The 22,245-nt window shown below is 27.4% G+C and overlaps 1 protein-coding gene across 7 annotated transcripts in view; it reads left to right on the top strand.

Annotated features, from left to right (window-relative positions):
- Positions 1-22,245, top strand: part of LOC107449700 (zinc finger protein rotund) — a 558,914-nt gene that overhangs the window by 345,028 nt on the left and 191,641 nt on the right. For all 7 annotated transcript variants that reach the window (XM_071187674.1, XM_071187671.1, XM_043043922.2 and 4 more), the window contains one exon: positions 11,893-11,941. In XM_071187674.1, the coding sequence (XP_071043775.1) occupies positions 11,893-11,941 (49 nt within the window). The remainder of the gene's footprint in view (positions 1-11,892; positions 11,942-22,245) is intronic.

Below are 22,245 nucleotides of genomic sequence, written 5' to 3'. Positions count from 1 at the left end.
TGTATTAAAAATCTCTTCTTTTCTCGGTTATTTTTTACTGTTTTTCTCATCTTTGAATTTTCACCGACAAACTGGTCTTTTAAAATGAAGTTGTCTTCTTAAATGCTTTTAAATTTATGGTCACTTTTATTTCTTTTCATCATTCTTTAATCTTTACACATTTTGTTGAAATTGTAGAACAAAAAACATTCATCATAAAACTGCCTACTTATATTTGTACCTTTCACGCATTCGAAAGAGGCAATAATATTTCTTTTAGGTATTAAATTTTTCAAAAGGAACAGCTTAATATTCATCAAAAGGCTTCGCAATTTAATTTTAACTTTTGAATAATAAATTTCTTTAAATAGATTCAAGTGGATTCTGTTATTTGAAAACACTGATGATTTTAAATTTATAAAATTATTTACTTCTTCATTAAATCTCTTTAATAAATACATATTATTTTTCTAAAGGAGTACTTTGCTACATTGTATGCAATAAAAATTGCTTTGTATTTATTTTCAAAGAGATTAAACAAACTTAATTTTTTTTTCTATTTAAATATTTTAAAATACACTTATTGTTTTGTATAACGGTTTCTGATTGGTACGAAATGGCAATTTCAATAAGATTTTTAACTGCCACTGCTTTGAAATTTTTGCTAATTGCATAACTATTTTAAAAATAAGGCTGTTTGTATTCAGTTTTATAATACATCAAATGTTTTTTAAAGCAATTGTAGTTTTAAATTTCTCGACTACTTTTAAGCACTTATTTAATAATTTGTTTTACAAATAGTACATTAATCAATGTATACTGCTCTTCATAAGTTTATCTTCGAAAACAAAATACATAGATATTTGCTCTCTTAAAGGGTTTATCCTACTTGTCAGGTAAAAACGAAATTTTAGAAATAGAAGATTTTTTTTATACAAACAAAATTAATAAAATTGTAGTGTTTCTAAGAAGTTTGCAAATAAATTTGTGCCATTTGATATATGAATTAAATGGTATTTTCAGTTTTATTTATATATTTTTTAACTAAAAAAATTGTAAATATGCTTTAGTTTAATCAGTATTTTAAAAACATTTAAGCTTAATTTTAAAATAAATTTGCTTGTGTATAGTTTAATATTTCTTTTTTATTCACTAATTTCTTCTCATTATTATTTGATAAATTTAAACACAAAGATATCTTTAGAAAAGTACATATTTTCATTATAAATGTAAATAGAATCGAATCTATCTTGCGCAAAGCGTATTGTCGAAAAAAAGATAAATTAAATTTTTTATTCATAAATATTTAGTTTAAATAATAATTAGTGCTATTTGTATTTATTTTATTTACCAAAATACAATATGAGTAGTTAAATTTTTATCACGCAATTAGTAATAAGAATTAATTTGAAAAGAATAACTAAAAACTAACGCTGGGTGATATCCAAATTTTAATGTCGTGTGTAAATACGGATTTCAAGAAATACGGATATTTGTAAATTTAGATTGCAATATTTTCATTAACGATTTAATAGTATTTTTACATTTATAAGTATTTTCATTTCCAAAAGGAAATTTATCAACTATCGCAATAATATCGTATTCCATAATGTTCGCGATATTATTTAGTCAATATCTATCGTTCTTAATAATTATCTTGATAATATTGTTTTTGACGATTAATGATGCCGATAATACTCAAGATGTTATCTACTTGACAATTACGTACATAGACTTAGTTGCTCCCCCTACAAGATTTATAAATACGTTCTATCTTAGACTCACCATAAAAATTTAAAATTATAATAAGAAACAAACGCACTGTGGTGAAGAGATATTCGGATATAATCATTAATTTTATTTTAATTTAAAAAGGCAGAATTTAGATACTGAATTGAAAAATTGCATACACTTACAATGTTAAAGTGAAATTATTTTTTTTAATAACTCACTATCTTATATTAATTATATTCAAAGTTTTAAGTATTATTTATAAAGTGAATTAAAAATATTTCGTAAATAAAAAATATTTCGACTCCTAATGTTATTTTTCTGGCGAGAATGCATTGAAATCTTGAAGATACCCCACCCCCGGGTTGCGTGAGTGTTATTTTCACCCCTTGTACTTGATTTTAATCTCCAAGTTGGGGGATAAAGCGTTCACCTCCCTGTGAGGTGAACCAGGTTCGAATTCCGGCGGTGACTGATTGACTGTTCCCGACTCGCACCGACCACAGTTCTGATGTAAAATTATCCTTAGTGGTAGACGGATCATGGGTTAGAGTCCCCTTGCCGTCGGGCTAACCGTTGGATCTTTTCGATGTTTTCCTCTCAATGTAACGCAAATGTGGATTAGTTCAATCAGAAAAGTTCTTCTTAAAGGTTAGTTTGTCCCAATGCTTGATCCAAGTATTCCTTTGTCTCTTGGGTCAGGTTCAAAATTACAAGGCTACGGAGTTGAACATTGTTAGCAACTCAAAACTGGATCAGCTATTATAAAATGAAATTTGAAAAAAAGTTTTACTATCAATAATACTTACAGTATTGTAGCTGTTGATAATGATCACGATATTATCTTTATATATGATTCGCGCCGTTATTTATTGTAAGACACGATATATCGTGAGAATACTTTTTAAAATATCCGTATCGCGATACTATCGATATTTAGCGATATATCTGTATGTTTCTGAGCTTTACAAAATACCATTAAAAGGTATTATATACTGACTTACTTAATATTTTCGACATAGGAGAACGTGCTTGCAGAAATAAATGAATCTTTTCTTACGATGAGAAGAGCAGATTAGGTTCCTCCATTTCACCATGGCGTTTGCTTCGGATGCAAATGATATTCGATGCTTAATTACTCACCCTTTTCTTAGTTTTGACTGAATAGAAAATAGAAGCGGAATTGGAAAGAGAAAAGGAAGAAGAAAAAAAAAATAGATGTATTAAAAGCGAAGGGAAGAAAGAAGTCCATTTCAAAGGCTTAGATAGCATTGCAAAATATCGACAATCGCTCTGGGGCTAGTGCTACTGGAGCCAAATATTGGAGAAAATGCCAAGCTAGGGAACAAAATGAGGCGGTAATTTCTTTTCTTCTTTCTGAAGGAAACTTGAAAACAAAGCAGAGGGGAAGTACAATTAGCAGTGAAAGTAACGCTTTGCTAAGATTGCTCTTGAGTTCAAGTCATCTATCATCATTAAGTTTTCTTTAACTACACTTCTGTCGTTCAGATGGGTCCCCTTCATTTTGGGGAGTTTAGATGGATTTCTCCTTGTTTTTCTTATCAATTTCGGAATGATCTGGATTTACCAAAACTGTTTACATCACAATTGAATTTCTTGTTGTATCAATATACCGCAGAATATATCAATGCTAGTTCGTACTAGTTTATTTCGGAATACATTTAACGAGACAGAAGAAAATAATTAGCTATTAATGCTTCAATACAGTAATCACTAGTAGATGGAATCAACCGCTTATTGTCAACAAATGCCCAAGAACGGAATCATTTATGTATGATAACATTAATGTTTCTTCGGCCATTAGCTTCACGATCGCTAGTTATCAGAATCAAATTTACTCGGTAGCTCATCGAAATTTAAGATAAATTAAAGCTTTTGAGTTGAAGAGTATATATTATATTGTAGAGTATATAATCATCGTTGAACAGCCAACCCAATTTAGGGTTTACGGCTACTAATGTTCAACTCCTTACCCTAGTAATTTTGAACCCAATCCAGAAGACAAGGGAATTCCTGGATGAAGTATTGGAAGAAATTTGCCTTCGTGGCGGACTTTTTGATGAAACTAACCCGCATTTGCTATACAAGGAGAGGAAAAACATGAAAACCTTCCGCGGTTAGTCGGACGACAAGGGGGCCCATTGTAGTGCAGTGCTAAGGAAATAAACAGACCACCTTGAATAACCTTTGAACTAATGATCGAATCTTCACGCTCTAGGACTCGAATCTTAATGGTTCAAAGGGGCAACCTCAAATATATTAATTAATTACTGCAGACGATACTTTAAGTTACGAAATCAGGCACAAAAACGTACTTTTTCTAAATAAACATACCTTTATTTCGACAGATTCAGATTTTTGATCCCAAAAATATAGGGGATAGTCGCAATAATAGTCTAAAAAATTTTAAATCCTAAGGTATACATTCTTTTCATTATTTTAAAGAATGTAGTTTTCTATGGCAAAATACAAAATTTGAGATAAAGCGGTCAAATTTTTCCTGAAAAATTAAATTTTAAAAATATGACTTTAATGAAATAATAAAAAATAGAAATACTTAATAAAAAAAATTTTTGCATGGAATTATCTTTGGAAAAATGAATTTTATAATAGTGTGCAAAAAAATTTCATTTCGCTTAAGAAGTTCTCTAGATATGAGGAAATACGTAAAAAGTAAAATTAACATTAAGGGGTCCAAATTTGGACCGCTCTCCTGTCCAAACTATTGGGACCATATTTCCCAGATTGTGGCTATCCCCTATAATTTGGGGTTCAGAAATCCGAATCAGTCAACAAAAAAAAAGCTATGTTTATTCAGAGAAAGTACGTTTTAGTGTCTGATTTCTTAATTTAAAATATCGCCTGCTGTAATTAATTAGAATATTTGAGGTCACCCCCTTGGAGCATTCAGGTGGAGTCCCACAACGTGAAGATACGATCTTTAAATGAAAAACTATTCAGGGTGATTCGTTTATTTTTTTGTGTACTCGACATTTGTTTTTTAAGAAAACGTACGTTCTCAGGTGACGAAAATATTTTTTCTTTTCTTTTAAATCTGTTTTTGTTTTCTTTTCGCGAACAAAAAGCCTCAAAACACAGTTACTCAACCAAGAAAACGTAAACCATTAAAGTGTATTTTTGAAATTACTTCAACCGTTCACAGTTTTGTTATGATTCGGTTATGAGTTTAGTATACAATATACATTTGGAAGAATATGACTCGTTATGTATATTTTAACTCTTTTATTGAAATGATATACCGTATGACTAAGCATAGTAAGTGTTATTATTATAAAATAATAATAAACTATACAACGTAACTGCAGCCTTGAATGTTTTGATTTTTATAAGGATGGTTGCACAAGTGATTTCCAATTCTAAATATTTATCTTACTATAGTGTTTTTCCGGTTTTAAAATTTTTGAAGTACACAGCGTTTGCTTGTGTGCAACAATTGCATGCGTCAGAAGTTATAATGAGTTTCCGCATTTTTTTCCCCTCTACTTTTTTAAGCTTAAATTTATTGCAAGAAAATTATACATTATATTTACTGAAGACAACTTACTGATCTTAAGTTAAGAACAAAAATCTATTTTTATTTCTTTCAAGCATATTTCCACTGTTTTTAAAGGCCAATTACTTTATGCTTTAAAATCATATTGAATATCCATGTTACAAACAACTGAGTTTTGCACATTACTTAAATAAATGAGAATAATTACTAATTCATAATCAATATTACTCTTAATAAAATAGAACCAACGATTGGCTTAATTCTGCTGTACCTTGATTCATAATATTTTGCAAGCTTGCTACATCTATAATAAAGAAATATATTGCACCATGATCTCACTAATAATATTGCTCTAGTTGGCTGAAACTTTAATAATGAGTTATTGAACCATTATTTCTCTCAGTTTGAACCACAATATTGTGCAACCTACCTGGAACTTTTTATAAGGTGTTTCATTGAACTATGATTTCTCTTTTTTTTAACCATAATATTGTAATCAAATTTAAAAAGGATTAATTTTCACAACACTAATAGTAAAAATTCGTACTGTATTAAGTTTGCATTATTACCATATTACGCTGCTCCCATAATATCGCATATTGTGGTTTAATATAGCTATCTCAAATCCTTTCCACAATATCAGCATTCGCCTGTTTATCCCCTTTGATAACTCTAAATACTTTTTCTCTATTTTTAAGGCAATTTCTCGTTTCTTACATTTTTCTGATTCAAATTATTTTTACTTTTCGCATTGCACAGTATCTATTTGAAATTGTAGTGTAATAATAAAAGTAAAGCGGTATAATAAATCATACTTTTGAAAAGTTGAATGGTATTGATATTTCTTATAGAATCAATGAATAAAGAATCGCATTTTCCAATGAAAAGCAGCTGCAATTTTATTTCCTCTACTGAAGAAACTCAGAGCATGGAAATTTTTCTCTCGTAATTTTCTTTGAAAATCAAAGCTAAGAATAAAGGAAAGGGGGGAACCTTCTAAAATTGATGCTCTTTTGATTGCCCCAAACTCAGACATCTGCTTTTTGATTAATTCTGCACTCTTGGAGAAAAGCCAAAAATACTAACTTTGTGATTTGTATCCCATTGTTAGCGCTATCGAAGGTAATGTTTAACGGAATAAAAAGGAAATTAATCTCATTCATCAACTCTTGTTAGAGGGGCTATATCTTTAAACTTCCATAGCCACTTTTGAAGTAGACCTTTAATTCACGACGGATTGTTTCAATTATCCACATGAAGATGATTTTCGGAAATAAGTAAAAAGTTAGTCATAATATATAGAGGAATTGATTAAAACTTTTCAGCATGTGAAAAATATTTTGATGGATTTAGGAAAATTCGGCTTCTGACTAGAAGTAATTTGTAAAAACTACTTATTTTTTAAGAACGTCTTTACTTGTAAAAAAATACTCTCAATTTTTTTTCACTCGAGAAATATTTTTTTTCTTTGCAGATTAATTTGTATAAATCAGTCTAACATCAACTTATTTAGAATTTTTTTTTTTCCTTTGAAGATTAATTTGTATGAAACAGTCCAACTTCAACTTATTTAGAATTTGTTTTTTCCTTTGAAGATTAATTTGCATAAAACAGTCCAACATCAACTTATTTAGAATTTTTTTTTCTTTGAAGATTAATTTGTATAAAACAGTCCAACATCAACTTATTCAGAATTTTTTTTCTTTGCAGATTAATTTGTATAAAACAGTCAGTCTAATATCAACTTATTTAGAAATCTTTTTTTTCCCTTGAAGATTAATTTTTATAAAACTGTCAAAGATCAACTTGTTTAGAAATATTTTTTTCCTTTGTAGATAAATTTGTATAAGACATGTTCAACACCAGCTTATACTTTTAAAATTAATCTTAACTACATTTTATACAAATCTTTGGTACTGTTTAAGTGAGTGGTTTTTATGAATGTCTTCACAAACGTTTGCTCTTTAAAATAAATGTTCGTTAAAAACTGGAAAACTATTAATATTTTTTAGATAAATCTTAAGCACATTTTTATTTATGGAATCATTATTTTAATCATGAATTTACAGCAACGGAAAAGTTTGTTTATTTACATATGCACAAAAGTTTCTTTAAAGTTTCATTTGTGAGTTAAAGCTATAAAACTACACACTACACATATTCTTAAGACGAATCTTTTTCCGATTTTCGTTAATTCAAAGCACGTTAAAAATAGATTTATTTGTTAAAAATTATAAGATATGTTCTTTAAAATTTTGTTCGTCGGAACCTATTTATGAAAAACTTGAAAACTAGTAAAAATAATTTTTACCTCTAAAAATTCTCCTGAATTATTAATTCAGTAGTTGGAATCCAATTAATCTAAAGTTATCAATATATACTATCTTTATATTTTTATTTATACTTTTATTTATACTTTCCTTATAGAACTTATACTTTTCCAGTATATTGCGAATGTTTTTAAAGGCCAATTACTTTATGCTTTAAAATATTATAAAATAGAACACAAAATATATTTCGTAACTAGAAATAATCATATTAAAAAACTTAACAGTTTATGGTGTTAAGTATTTTTATGTAAACTAATAATTAGTGTAATCGTTAATGTCATTTTCTTTATAATAATTACAATTTATAAAAGAATAATTATTTTTAGGTAAAATGAGCATCTGTCTTTCGAATGGGCCCATATGTCAAAGTTCATATAAATTTTTTCTTTAATTCCTTACGTTTAATCTGTCCTTTTTTGTATTATTTATATTTTTACGTCACGTGTATATACATTTTGTTTTTAGTTACTATTTACAGGGTGCGTAGCGTTTTTAAAAAGTGCTTAAGGGTGCTTATTTTCGATTTTCTTTTTTAAAAGCCCTTAAAGGTGCTTTTTTCATTGGGCGTTTTTAAAAAGTGCTTAATTTTCCCTTTTTCAAAATGAGATTTTTCCTTTACTATGTTGATTTTCGCTTCGAATTATGCAAAAAGACACAGTTCAAATTGTTCTATTCAATGTTTTCACAATTAATTCAACCACAATCTATTTCGGCGTATTGTAAGTCCGTAGCGTATGAAAACGCCATTCGTTTTACACAATTCAAAATTTCATGATTTTTGACAATTGTCAAAAACAATGCCAAAAGGCTTTTTTTTTTTGACGTGACGGTTAAAACAAGGTAAAACAGTCAATTATCAGAAACTTTCCAACCCTGCCTAATTAATGATATTTTTTTAAGGTGCTTTAAAATATTTTTTGAGTGCTTAAAAGGTGCTTATTTTTTGTTGAATAATTTGGCTACGCACCCTGATTCAGTGTTGTACAGAAACTTAAAACTGAAAAAAAGGGAAACTTTACACATTAATTGACTATCCAGTAAAGAAACATAATTTCTAAGCAAACATCTATGTTCAAATCTTCATTTGCCACTAGCAACATCAACAAAATTCGTAATTAAGTACATAATGCAAAAAATAATTACTGTCTTCTCATTTACTATATTAAACAAGACTATCTGAAAATTTTGTGAGCATGTTTTCTTATTATTGTTAATTGTTTTTCTTTTCATAAACTTCTTTGTGGTATTCAATAAGTTACAGAAACATTTCTATATTTCGATTTGGCTGAGTGCCTGCGCACACATCCATGTAGTACATAAAAAAAATACTTTTGAATATGCCTTAAGTAAGGAATACGCTTGACGAAGTATGGTGTATGTATGTGCTTAGAACTAGTTTCTACAGAAAAAATCTAAAACTGCTATTGGCGATATCTCTTGAGGCTATTATTAAGACTTACATTTGCCGACGTTATTTTCCGGTTTTAACTTCAAAGGGTTGGCTTGAGTCTCTAAAGAAGTCCGCCAGTGGGCGTTATCTTGTTGTGTCAGTTATCGCCACTAAGCTATCGGAGTGGAAATTTCATGCTTACCGGATGCCTTGATATCCGCCCATTATTTTATATCATGGATGAAAAAAAAAATCTTTTCTTTTCTCTGAATAATTGTCTAAAAGTTATTAGATCTTATTTGAAAACATGCACCGTATTAATATTATCCTTTTGTTTTATGTCATTTTTTGAATGCAATAAAATTAGTTTTTCATTGGTTTTCACCATCAAAATAATGTAACGCAATTGATTTATTTTTATTAATATCTGTTATCATTCACGATGGTATGGTTTTGTTTTTTTTACGTATTTATTTAATCTTACAAAATCAAAAATTTAGTTAAAAACGAGAACTTTTCAAAGCGTCTATACACAAAGAATAATGGTCATTTTTGTTATACAGACACTAAAGAAGGTTACCTTTATCGAACTGTAACACTATAGTATGTCTATTTCTGTACTTTATGTATGTTTTTTTTTCACGTTGTATTTTGTTTTATTCAATCAAATATATTCACCAACTTGCTAAAAAAAATTATCGCAAGAAGTTTATTTTTTAATTATAATTGTTATATTTTCCGATGGGATGGTTGTTTTTTACCTATTGATTTACGGCTAATTATGTAAATCTTTAATTATTATTTACCATAGCAATAGTATGTTATTAAAATGTCTATCAAGATCCTTAGTAGTTCTTAATAATCCTCCAAATTTTTACAGTTGACATTTCCATCTTCCGTAGTTCATATTTCCATGATGAATTTCATTAAAAATTAATGTCTGTTTGGATTTTATTTAATATAACTATGAACGGTTGTTCGTAAAACTTTTAATTTTTTTCGACTTTAAATATCCTTATATTTTCTTCGAAAAACATTTTCTTTCATTCGAGATAAGCATTCTTAACGAAATTATTTATCTAATTCCTAAATGAATTGTAATTTTACCTAAAACTTATTAAATATAACTGATAAGGTGAGATCTCTATTTCAACTACAGCTCTGTAAATTTGCTTAAGCTCACCGTTAACTTGTTAATTATCAATCGAAACAGTTTCTTCATTTCTGTTTTTTTCTGAAAATGTTTTTTTTTTTTTCATTTCTTTTACGATATCAAAAATAAGCTGACACTAACTTTTATTGTCTAATTGCTTTTACACTCTCAGAATGAAACTCTCACTTCTGACGATTCAACAATCACTGAGCAGTATTTCGTTAATTTTGATAATAATTTTGCCACGAAATTGAGTGAATTGTGACGAAACGTGAATTCTCAAATATATGGCGAAAATGTTTTCTCAACTCTAAACCTAATCATAGTGTATTATGGGATATAGTTAACTGGAATGACGAAACTAGAATAAAGACTATACTATCGAAAATAAAGTGAGGACATACAGTTAACTTGATGATGGTCAAGGAGTTGGTCTCATACCAGAAAAATCTAGGGCCCAAATCCCACTTCGGGCATGGGTGTGAATTATCTCTCTGTTCTATTCATCCATGTGTTATGTCACATGCATGACGCCCGCGTAAAAGTGATAATTAAAAACGTTAGGAATTTTTTTTTCTTGGAAAAGCATAGAATTACGAAATATTTCCTACATTTTGGCGGATTTCATTTCCTCGAAGAAGTGATGACAATTATTTCGTCACTGGCGAAACTTTTTCTCGGAGTTATATATCAGGAAACGGTTTCGTCAAAAACGAAGAAAGTTTCATGGTATTTGAGCATCCATTTTTGACAGCGTACTTTTATTATTTGAGATTATTTTATTCGTTTAAATATTTTTAATAAAAATAATTTTTTGGATGCAGTATTTCTTACGTATCAATTTCAGAGCTTTGTTGGCGAGTTTAAGTTGTAAAGAAAATTGCTAAAATCTGTTTTCGTGGTAAATTATTTCTACTTGAAATAAATTCTGTATCTTATCAAGATTTTATTATTAAATTTTTTTAAACTATATTTAAATTATATTCATACATTTCTTTAGAACACTTTGCTTATCCTGACTAGTAGCTTTGTAAAATTTCAGTTTTTACTTTCATCTGAGTGTAAACAGAATAATTAAAAATTATATTGAATTATAAAATGTTTTAATTTCAAGAAAGTTGTTTTGTAGTTTAAATTTTCTAGTAAATGTATTTTGCATCTCTTCATATGCTTAATTTTTCTACACATCTGTAAAAACCTGTTGAACCGAACTTTAATAGGGGATAAATTTTCCATAAACTTCACTGAAGTTTGAAAGTGAACTATATTTCCATTCAAATTGAACCACAGTATTGTAAAAACAAGTTAATTTTGCGTAATAATGATGTTTCAACTTGGTATTGCTATTAAACTTCCTACAAATTTGTGCGTAATAATTATGGTTCAACTTTGCATTGTTATTAAACTTCCTAAATATTTGTGCGTAATAATAATGATTCAACTTGGTATTGTTATTAAATTTCTTACAAATTGTTATTAAATTTCTTACAAATTTTAACAATATCTAAACACTCTAAAATTTCTTACTATGTATGAGAACCTTAATGCAGTAAAATGAACTACTGTATTTGGTGATAATGAAATTAAGAAAATACTCCATGATTTTATGACTTTAAGTATTTTTTTCTCAAGCTAATGATTTTTGCATGATATTTATTAATATTTTATAACGTATGCTGTAATGAATATATATGTATATAATTTTATTTGTTTTCGATCTTCATTTATTGTATAAAAATATATGATTTTTAACTTTTGAACTATTTTTTTCCAGAGTAAAATGAACACTTTCGATCCTCTAAATGCATCTTCGATGCACAAAGGTAAGTATTTTTATTTATTCTCAGTGTTTGTGATTTATTGGTTGTTGAGTGGCGGGAGCAAAGATCCTGTGGCATATTTTTTAAACGAGACCCTACTAATTTTAATGTTCATTATCACTTTATATATTGTTGATGATTCAAAGAACTGCAGAATAATGAATCAAAAAACAAACTAGTAAATTTATTTTTACTCATATTTGCCTTGTGGCTTATTGAAGAATGTAATGATATTACTTTAAAGTATGTGTTATATTATTATTATTATTTTTTTTTGCATATTTTTATAAGATACGACTATGTGTTGTATAATGTTGTGAACTGTGCGAATTTTATTGAACTTCTTTACCCGTCGACTTTCACAACCAATAAATGATACACTACTGGGTGGAACCTGTTGGCAAGTAGCGTTTTACGAATATGCCCATACATTTATGGGAACCTGTTGGCAAGTAGCGTTTTATAAATATGCCCATACAATTATGATTTTTTTTTTTATCTTCTCAAAGTTGTTGCTGCGTTTTAAAAAAAAAAGCCTTGGGGTCTATTGCTACGCCACTTTTCAACATCTTTTGTCATTTTTTCTTCTCTTTTATTGTTTAGGCTTGCAACAAATGCTTTTTTCTTATTAAATTCTTTGAAAGACATAATTTAAATATATATTCTTTTCACCCAAGGCATTTATTGCAGCAACACTAATCTTAATTTGATACATGAAGCCTTTTTTCAAGCCTTTACATTAAATTGTTTATCAAATATTATAAATAAATAGCTTTCATAACATTGTAACTGCTAATGATAAATATAAATACGTATTTCATTGCATCTTTAAATATATCCGGTATAACAGCTCAAATATTTGTACCGAAGACATATTTTAGTCCACTTTTCTCGAAATTGGTTAAAGGTAAGTATTAAGTTAAGTCTTATTTGATGTGACACGATAAAGTAAGTAAAAGGTGAGTATTTACATTTAAGACGCTGTTGCCGGATATTCGAATTGAATTTAGTTTATCTTATAAATATTTTGATTATTTTAAAGATTTACAGGAAGATCTTATGAAGAAACTATCTTTTCTTTTGAAACTACTCTAGGCTCTATTTTTATTTAAAAAGAAAACACAAACTGTAAGCACTCCTTGAAGAAAGTTAGATATAACTATGCTATTAGAAAATCCACCCAAAATATGAGCTATTGTTGTGTATGTAACTAAATATTTGGAGGAAAAAAAATAATGACTGTTTGTCCTATTAGTAACTGTTTTTATTATTTTAGATGAAAAATTTGTAAAATTTTGATTTATTTCGAAAAAAGATGCTAAGAAGAAATTATCTGTTTTTCTAAAACGAATTTAAGTTTTGTTCAGTGAAATTAGTTAAGTGAAATAAAAAGAAAACGTAAACACTGCGATTAAATATTAGACAGTGTTCAGCTATTACAGATGTATCTAAACTGAATTACACTAAACCTTAAAAAATATTATAATTGTTTTAAATATATTTGACGGTTCATCTGATGTTGGATCTGTTTTTATTTTTTTTAAAAAATAGACCATTCTAAGCATAGGAATTGAAAGAAAAAAAAGAAAAAAAAAACAGTATTAAAATTGTCGAGAAATTTAACCCTATCGTGTATCTCAACCACAATTATAAGGTGTTAGCTAAATCTTTAAAAAAAATCTTACGACTGACCGTTTTAATTATTTTTGACAATTAACTGTAGAAGCCCTCAAGGAAGCTATTTATTCTTCAGAAATTATTCTAGATTCTGTTTCTATTTAAAAAGAACGCAAAATTAGGTTATTTGTCTAAGACTATATCTTAAATTTAAGCTAAAATTTTATGTAACTAAGTCTTTAAATCTTAAACGTTTCAGATATTTAAAAAACAAAAATGTATTAAGAGGTTATACTTTGAACCTAAATCAAGTTATAAAACTTATTTAGATTAAATGGTATTCGTCGGTACTTAAGTTATAACTTCAAAATAGTACATACAGCAAACAGCAAAATAGTATATGCATACGCAGTAATTTTTTAAAATTATTTTTAATGGTAATGAGGCAATACTAACACGATTGTCTTATCACGGAATGAAGGATGATATTTTATATCATGAAGATATTAGACATAATTAGAGTTGTTAGAAATCATAATTTTGTTTTGCTCATTAATCTTATAAATGTATAAAAAAAAAGAATAGTTCTCTCTGTATGAGATTTTATTTTTTGTATATGCAGTTACCAAATCTAAGATGAAATGAAAAAAAAAATTGATTAATAAGGCTTCAAAAGAAAGCAAGAACAACAAACATTGTTAAATTTCCATGATTCCAAATAAACAACTTTAATCATTTATTTCTCTATAAGAGTTTACCAAAGCTCGTCACAAACGAATTCTTCAAAATATTTTTAGAATGGAACACTTATTACACTTATTATTTCAATTCTTAAAATTTAAATTAGTTTTTGTAAAACGTAATAGGTTTTAAATAAAAAATATTTATTTATTGACTATTTTTTTAACTACGCTATTTTCTTGATTTTATTATACTTTTTTTTAAAAATAATCTTTTAATGTTTCTTAAACGTTAAAATGAAAAATTTCAAAATATTATAATGCTACAAAAACCAAAATGATGTAAAATTGCTCAATAGATTAAAAAAACTTTCAACTTTTATACATAGTATTCATATACATAAAGTAGCAAAGTTTCATGAATTCTATCAAAAGGCATTAAAACTTTAATAAACATACAAAACAGTTTTTTAGTCAACAAAAGCATTCCACTGTAGGCAAGTTCAAATAAACTCTTGAAAAAATAGTTCAAACGTATTTTCCTAGTCTTAAAATTTAAATAGTTTTTCTTTTCTATAATGAGTTTGAAATCCAAGAAAACATAAGAAAAAAAAAAGTTTTAAAAAATAAACACAGCGTCACTAAAAACATTTTACTTCGTTTCGCAAAACCCCTTTAGACGTTTTAAAAAACTACTTTTATTGGAGGTGGTTTCGGTAAAGTGTTTATTCTAGCTACGGCAGCAGTGTTCAATCTCTTTTTAAGTCATATATTTTCTTCTTTTTATTGGATGCTAACTGCCGTTTTATTGGATACCAAAAGATCTTTTACCCCATCCCTTCTAATTCACTTAATCAAGCAACAAAATGAGACTCTAAAATGGTAGACACTTTGAGAAATGGACACCCAAAAAGGAACGAACGAAAAGAAGAAAAAATAAACTTACACATAAGGATGAAGAAGCCAAAAAAAAAAGGGGAAAAGATTAAAAAAATATATCAGAAGCTTTAGCCATTGAATTGAAACGGAGCATGGGGTGGGGAGAAAAAAAAATGATAAAAAACGGGACGAGATAAATAATGAAATAATAAAAGGAAGAAAAAAAAAACTAAATTTTCTCCGCAATCGTAAAACGATTTGTTCCCCACCCCCTTCTATCCAATCGATGGGACACCACATTCCTTTAAGAGAAACGTCACCGTCTCTCCTCTTCTTTTTCTCTCTCCCCGCGAAAGAGCAGGAATCGTCTGTTGTTTGCAAACACTGTGTTTCGTCATCGCTTTGCAACCACGTGACCCGAGCCGATTTATTGGAGGGCTTGTGACGTCACACTAGGAAGTGATGCTCCTAACTTTTAGAGATTCTTTTTCTTTCTTGTGGCTACCCCTGGCGCTTTTGTTTTCCATTTTCACTTTTGTTTCCGTGAGGGGTGCGCCCGCTTTTATTTGTTTTAACTTATTATTTTATTTTTTTACTGCTTTTTTCCCCCTGGGACTTCATTTGACTGTCTATTACGCTATAATAATCCTACCGTTTGTTATTAAATGTCTCTAAGAGGCTTTCTTTTTATTTTTTGTAATTTAACTTTTTCGCGTCTTTTATGTTTTGGAGCGTGATTAATATTAATTTTTGTTTTTAAATTGATTTTAAAAAGAGCTTTTCAAGAAGTGTCGATTTTCTGAAAATTATTTACAAAATTATTATTAAGATTACGCGTATAATTAACGATTGTTGTTAATAAAATTTGTTGGCGTTGTGTTTAATTAACGATGAAGGCGATATTTTTTTGAAATACGAACATTTTTTCGAAAAAAATCATTACATTAATTTTTTTAGCAGACTTTTTTCGACACTTCTTTAATTTTTCCCTCTAATTTTAGGAAAGAATAGAGTTTTAAAATAATAATAATATATCTAAAGCAAATAATTTTGTTTATTTAGCACACTAATTTTAGAATAATTTTTATCACGTGTTTGTTGCTAATGGTTAGTTAATTCTTAATAACTGTGTATTTAATTTAATCTTTGAATTCGATTAAAATTATCTGCATATTTAAAATGCCTTATAGAAAAATCAACTCAAAACATTTTTTTTAGGCTCATTTAAAGCTAAAAATAAACTCAAATGAAATAGTAAAATTCGTTACACCTTTTTTCTTAAAACATTTTTTTTTTGTCAATGAAAAAAGTTACCATGAAGAAAAAGAAAAAAAATCTTATCAAATTTATAAGGCGTGTGTTTTTTGTGTAAATTAAATTTTTATGGATAGATATGAAATTTTTATTTATATATGTTTCAAATAAATATTTAGATTCCTTTTTGTTTTATTACATTTCCAAAATAGTTGAGATGATATTTATTTTTTTTTATGAAAATCTAATTAAGTTTAATGATATCATTTTCAGAAATAAATACTTATGACTTTTTAAGGATGCTTCTTATGAATTCCATATGAATAGTATCTATATAGATTTAATTATTTATCTTCTAAAGTTTTGAATGTTAATTCGTTGATTTATTTCGAAAATGTTACAAAATTAACAATTGCAAGGAGACAAATGAGTGACCTCCATAGGTGGCGCCATCTTGCGAACAGATATATGCTTTAATAAGTAACCAAAGGGTTAAGTGCGGAAAACTTAAGTTTTGGCTTACGTTTTTTAATATTTTTCTTTTGATGTTTTTAAACTTTCTTTCACTAAACAATTTAAATTATAAAATATTACAGATTTCTTGTTGATTTTCTTGAAATTTATTTATTCATTAATTTTTTTAATAAAACAAATGGAAATATTTTCTTTTATTTTTTTTTTAATTCAGTATATAGCGAAAACAAATTAATCGTTTCGGTAATTAATAAAATTTTATTTAAAGAAAAACTTTTTTATTAAAATGTATGCAACAGTGTATACATTTTTATAGCAATTCTATTATAGGTTACTTACATATTTTATTGTAAAAACGCTTTTTAACTGCCTTATTTTGAATAGAAAAATAAATATCATGAATTCTCAAAATTAAAAATTCTGTTCTTTACAGAGCTTGTTTAAATTTACTAGAATTATGGAAGAAGTTCCAGCTGTCGTCTTGGAAAATAATTATTAAATTTTTAATACGCTTATTTAAATATTTTTACACGTTATTCGCTCAATTTATGGTTAACTTTTTAACAAGCTGTAGTTTTGATTGTAAAACTAGTTAACAAAGAGCAAACCATTGTTGTCTATACAAACAGAGAGCATATTTACAGCTGGTTTTAAACTGTTACTTGGAAACACCTTTTTTACGATTACCATTTCTGCTTTTTACTGCAAAATTTTAATGCTAGCAAAATACTTATTGCTGATACTTATTTTCACGCATTGTATAGAAGACAAATTATAACTAAGCCTAACTTTGAGGAGTCTTTAATAATAGAAATCAGCTGAAAACTTCCAACCAGCTATGAAATCGATAGTAAAATCATATTTTTAATGTTTTATATTCAGATTATATGAGTTTTAAAGTAATTACTTGATTAAATTTGTAGATTACAATCAACGAAACTTTTTCATACAATATTTTTTATTAAATTCAATTCCTTTTATAAAATTATGTACAGTAAACTATTATTAATAATAATATGACAAATAATTCCACTTACGTCATTGACATAAAATTAGATTACAATTTTTTCAAAACATTTTTACATTTTTTCAAAACATTTTTACATTTTTGATTACATTTTTTCAGTTCAAAATGTTAAATTTTTGATGAAATTGAATTGAGGTAAAAATTTCAAAGAAAAAGTTTAATAAATGAATAATGATAATAAATGATCTTGCTTAAACGTTTTTATATTTTTATCATTATTTTGGTTATCAGAAACTTTTTTCTGTAATTAATCAACTGTCATGTATTTAATATTAAGAAAAAATAATGATAATGAACTAGGAAATAAAACAAATAAAAATACCAGTTTAAAATTTTTAAACGTATTCATTTAAATATCAGTCCAACTCAAGAGAAATATTTTATAAAATATGTATTTGTTTCATGATAAGTTGTGTTTTTATAAAATAACTAATGAAAATTATTGTAGTATTTTATCCAATTATGTTGTTGTTTCCTAAACTTTTACTTTATAGGCTTGATAGTACTAAGAAATAATAAATAGATACTAGCGCTTCTAAAATTTTAAAACATTTCGAAAACATATTAATTAGTCATAAATTATGAAAGTTTTTAACATGTGCTTTATCTCACGAAACTCTTCAGCAGTCAAATATTTCTTTGAATTTGTTTAAAAATTGAAAACTAAATAATTTCATCAAACATATCTTGTTATCATCGATTCATAAAAATAAAAACAAAAAACGATACATAATAATAATTTACATCTTGTTTTCTTTAATGAATATTTGAAATTATCAAACATCAAATACTCAAAACACCATTCTACACGAAATTTAATAATACTAAATCATTATTTTTTAAAACATCACACTTCAATTTAATTTTTTTTAATTCTCATACTACGATGAAACGCAAAATTGATTGAATAATTTAAATAATTAAAAACGTGTTTACACAGAAACATTAATTTACGTTTTCGAAAGGAATCTGTTTCTAATTTTTCGAATTAATTATTTATTTTCGCATACGATTCTCCATCATCAAACGATTTTCAAGATCAGCCTATCTACTATTTAGACACATTTTTTAGAATAATCACTGAATCTCATTGAAGCATGAAAATGATTTGGTTCGTATCTTCGCTCGCAATTTCGGAGTATCACATACCCCTTAAAATTAAAAAGTAATTATTTAGAGGGGGGCGGAATAATAAAACTGCTACCTTTTTTCCCTCCTGCCTTTATACTTCATTCAAAGTAGGAAATCTTCAGCCGCAATTATATCTATTTGCTTTGATTTCTTCGTTTTAATTACAAACATAAAAGAATTCCCTTTAGGTTATAACTATAAGCTTCTATAGGAACACAAACAGAGCCGATAAATAGGGAAGAGCGCAATTAAAAGAAATAAGCGCCTAGCTTCTATATTCAAATAAGCATTCATAAGTGAACATTATTAAAAAAATAAAAAACAGAAGCTTTGCTTGTTTTCCATTTGCCTATTGAATAATACAACCATACACACACACGTGTATACTGGGGAAAATTAAAATCTTCCTAAAGAAGAGGTCCCGCTGTATTTGCTCTTAATTCGCAAGAAAAATTTCTTCGCTCTTTCTACAGAAGTTGGGATAGCAGTAATTGGGGAGTTAATTAAAATTGTCGAATATTTCTTCCCTCCTTCCCCCCTTCTTTGCAAGAAGCTACGGGCACACTATCTCGATTATCAAAAAGGGGCTGCTTCCTAATTACGTTACACGTGGAACGTAAATACTGTCTGCCTTCTCTTTTTTTTCTATTCCTTCGAGGAAAAAAAAAGAATTATAATAATAAAAAAGACCGTCCGTTAATAACGGGAGTTGGGAATTATATCATTACGGGGACAAGTTTGCGAAGAAGGGGGAAGAAAAAAAGAGAATTGGGTTGAAAAAATAGAAATTGTTGAAAAAATTGAATACGCGAATGACAGTGCTTAAAAGTTGTTAAATTTACCTAAATAATGATTTTGTTACTGTGGAAGAGAGTAAAGAGGGTAGTGTAATAAAAATATAAAAGGTATAATTAAATTAATAAGAATAACTAAACCTAACCGAGTGAATAAATTGGGAAGTATTTAAAAAAATATCATTACGGGTATCTTTAAAGATCTGTTTCAGGCTTAATTTATTTAAATGAGAAATTAAAACTATGCAACATTCCATATTCACTTTTCTTAACGTTTCTATGAAAAAAATTGTGTATTAAACTCATAAGTGATTTAATATAGTTGCTTTTTTTATTTATAAGTGTTTTGTTTAAAGAAGTTTTCCAGACCATTGCATGGAACCAAGCAATAGTTTTCAGTGATAAAGGATTTTTTTTAAACTAAAATTGCAATAAAGCTTTAACCATATAATAGGCAAAGAATACCTTTTTTTTCGAAAGCATAAAAACTGAACTCAGTTAATTTTTTCTTCGTTTTTATTTTTGAAGAACAGTGAAATATTAGTAATATAAGGCTTCTACTTTCAATTAGCGGTAGACAATGTAAGAAAATACTCGCCTATTTATAACATTTATGAACCGCTACCCCTATTATGATAGAACTTTTCACATCATTATAATATAGAAAGTCCGTTGTAAATTTGCTAAATACAAGTTCGCAACCTTTATAATCAATTAATTCCGTTTTGATCTTCGTTTGCATAAATTTATCTATTTAAATAAAAAAGATAAGTGATTTATTTATTTTATTATTTGCAAAATATTTTTGAGTCCTAATACAATTTGTTAGCCTAAGTTTAAAAAAATTATAAAGCATAATTGAGACTATGACTTACATTTTTTAAGATTGTGTAATTGAAAAAGATGCACATAGTTATTGACCAGATATTTTTTATTTTAATTTTTGTTTGTTGAGAAGCTGACAACCTATAAATTAAAATATTTATCACAGTTTGCTTAATATTTAAAATAAACTTAAGATTCCGACCATGAAAATGAAATAACGTTTATCCTCTCATCCTTACATCACTTTTCAACTACTAAAGAATGAATGGTTAATCTTTTAATAATACACCCACCTAATTTATCCCATGTGATTACTATATCTATCTAATGATCATAAAGCTAATGTAAACAAAAGGCTCATTTCATTGCATTGTATTCAAATAATAAGAGAACAGCAATGGATTTGTGAATAATTAAAATCAATGTCGGAATGGACCCCTGATGATGGACATGAGTGCTGCCTCCCTTATTTTACCCCCAACCTCCTCCGATGCGGAAGAAGAAGGGGAGTTTTGGAGGGGTAAGCCGGTGGTTACCTTGGCAACTGCATGACCCTTGTTAGAGTTGGTTGGGAGGGTTCCTAAAGTCCAGCAGGAAAGATGCGTCCCTTACTTCTGGCTCCCTCTGTATTAGATTTTTCGTTAGATATCGGCTCTTCATGGACAGTTTTAAAATGACCACTGCTACACTTTTAAATATTCAACATAAATAATATTCAACATAATTATTCAACATTTTAAAAGCGTTTTTTTCTTCTTACTTTTTTACGAGAGATTATATGTTGTTGTTTTTGCACTTTTAATTAATAAAAAAAAAAAAAAAAAAAAAAAAAATTGAGTTTTTTTTAAAAAAAAAAAATTCTTACGTTTTTTCAGTTTAAATTTTTTATAAACTATTTTTTATGTTTTTTCGTTTTTTTTTAAAAAAACTTCTTTATGAATATTTATGTACGTTATTTTGATTACGTCCTATGGAAAAGTAATAATTTGTCTAAATTATTATGATTCTTTTTCAATAGTAACTTAAATGAAACAGCTATTTTTACACAAATTACCTAACGTATGTTAAAACTTCACTTTCTTTTTTTCAACTTTGTGTTGAACGAAAATTAAAAATTTTATCTTAAGAACAAATTTTTTTTCTTTAATTATAGTTTTCACGCTAAATTATTATGAATAACAATGTATCTTTTACAAAATATTCAGCTCTAGATAAAAAGAAACGAATAATGCTTTTACAAAAGTATATTTTAAATTCTCATTTGCTACTAAAAAGGATTTAACCTATTATAGGAACTAATGAAATTTGAATTTTGAATTGAAATTTTTAATTCATATACAACTAGATCTTAAACTCAGAATTGGCTATAACATAGTCATCAATTCCCTGCGTGTTTGCTTTTTATGGCAGACACATTTAGGGCAATTCTTTTTCTTTTCTTGCGATTTCATTATTACTTAAAACACCTGCTAACACCAATTTTATTACTAGTGTTATAATTTTTTATACACAAATCTCTAAGCTTCGAATCAGACGAAGCTAAAGAGCGCGTGATCAATAAAATATCACTGTTTTACATAAAAATATCATTTTCCATGCGCTTCTACGCTTTTATTTTCTTCATAA

The sequence above is a fragment of the Parasteatoda tepidariorum genome, chromosome X1 (assembly GCF_043381705.1).
Source record: "Parasteatoda tepidariorum isolate YZ-2023 chromosome X1, CAS_Ptep_4.0, whole genome shotgun sequence".
In the NCBI taxonomy this organism is placed as follows: domain Eukaryota; kingdom Metazoa; phylum Arthropoda; class Arachnida; order Araneae; family Theridiidae; genus Parasteatoda; species Parasteatoda tepidariorum.
This window is presented reverse-complemented; position numbering and strand designations above follow the sequence as displayed.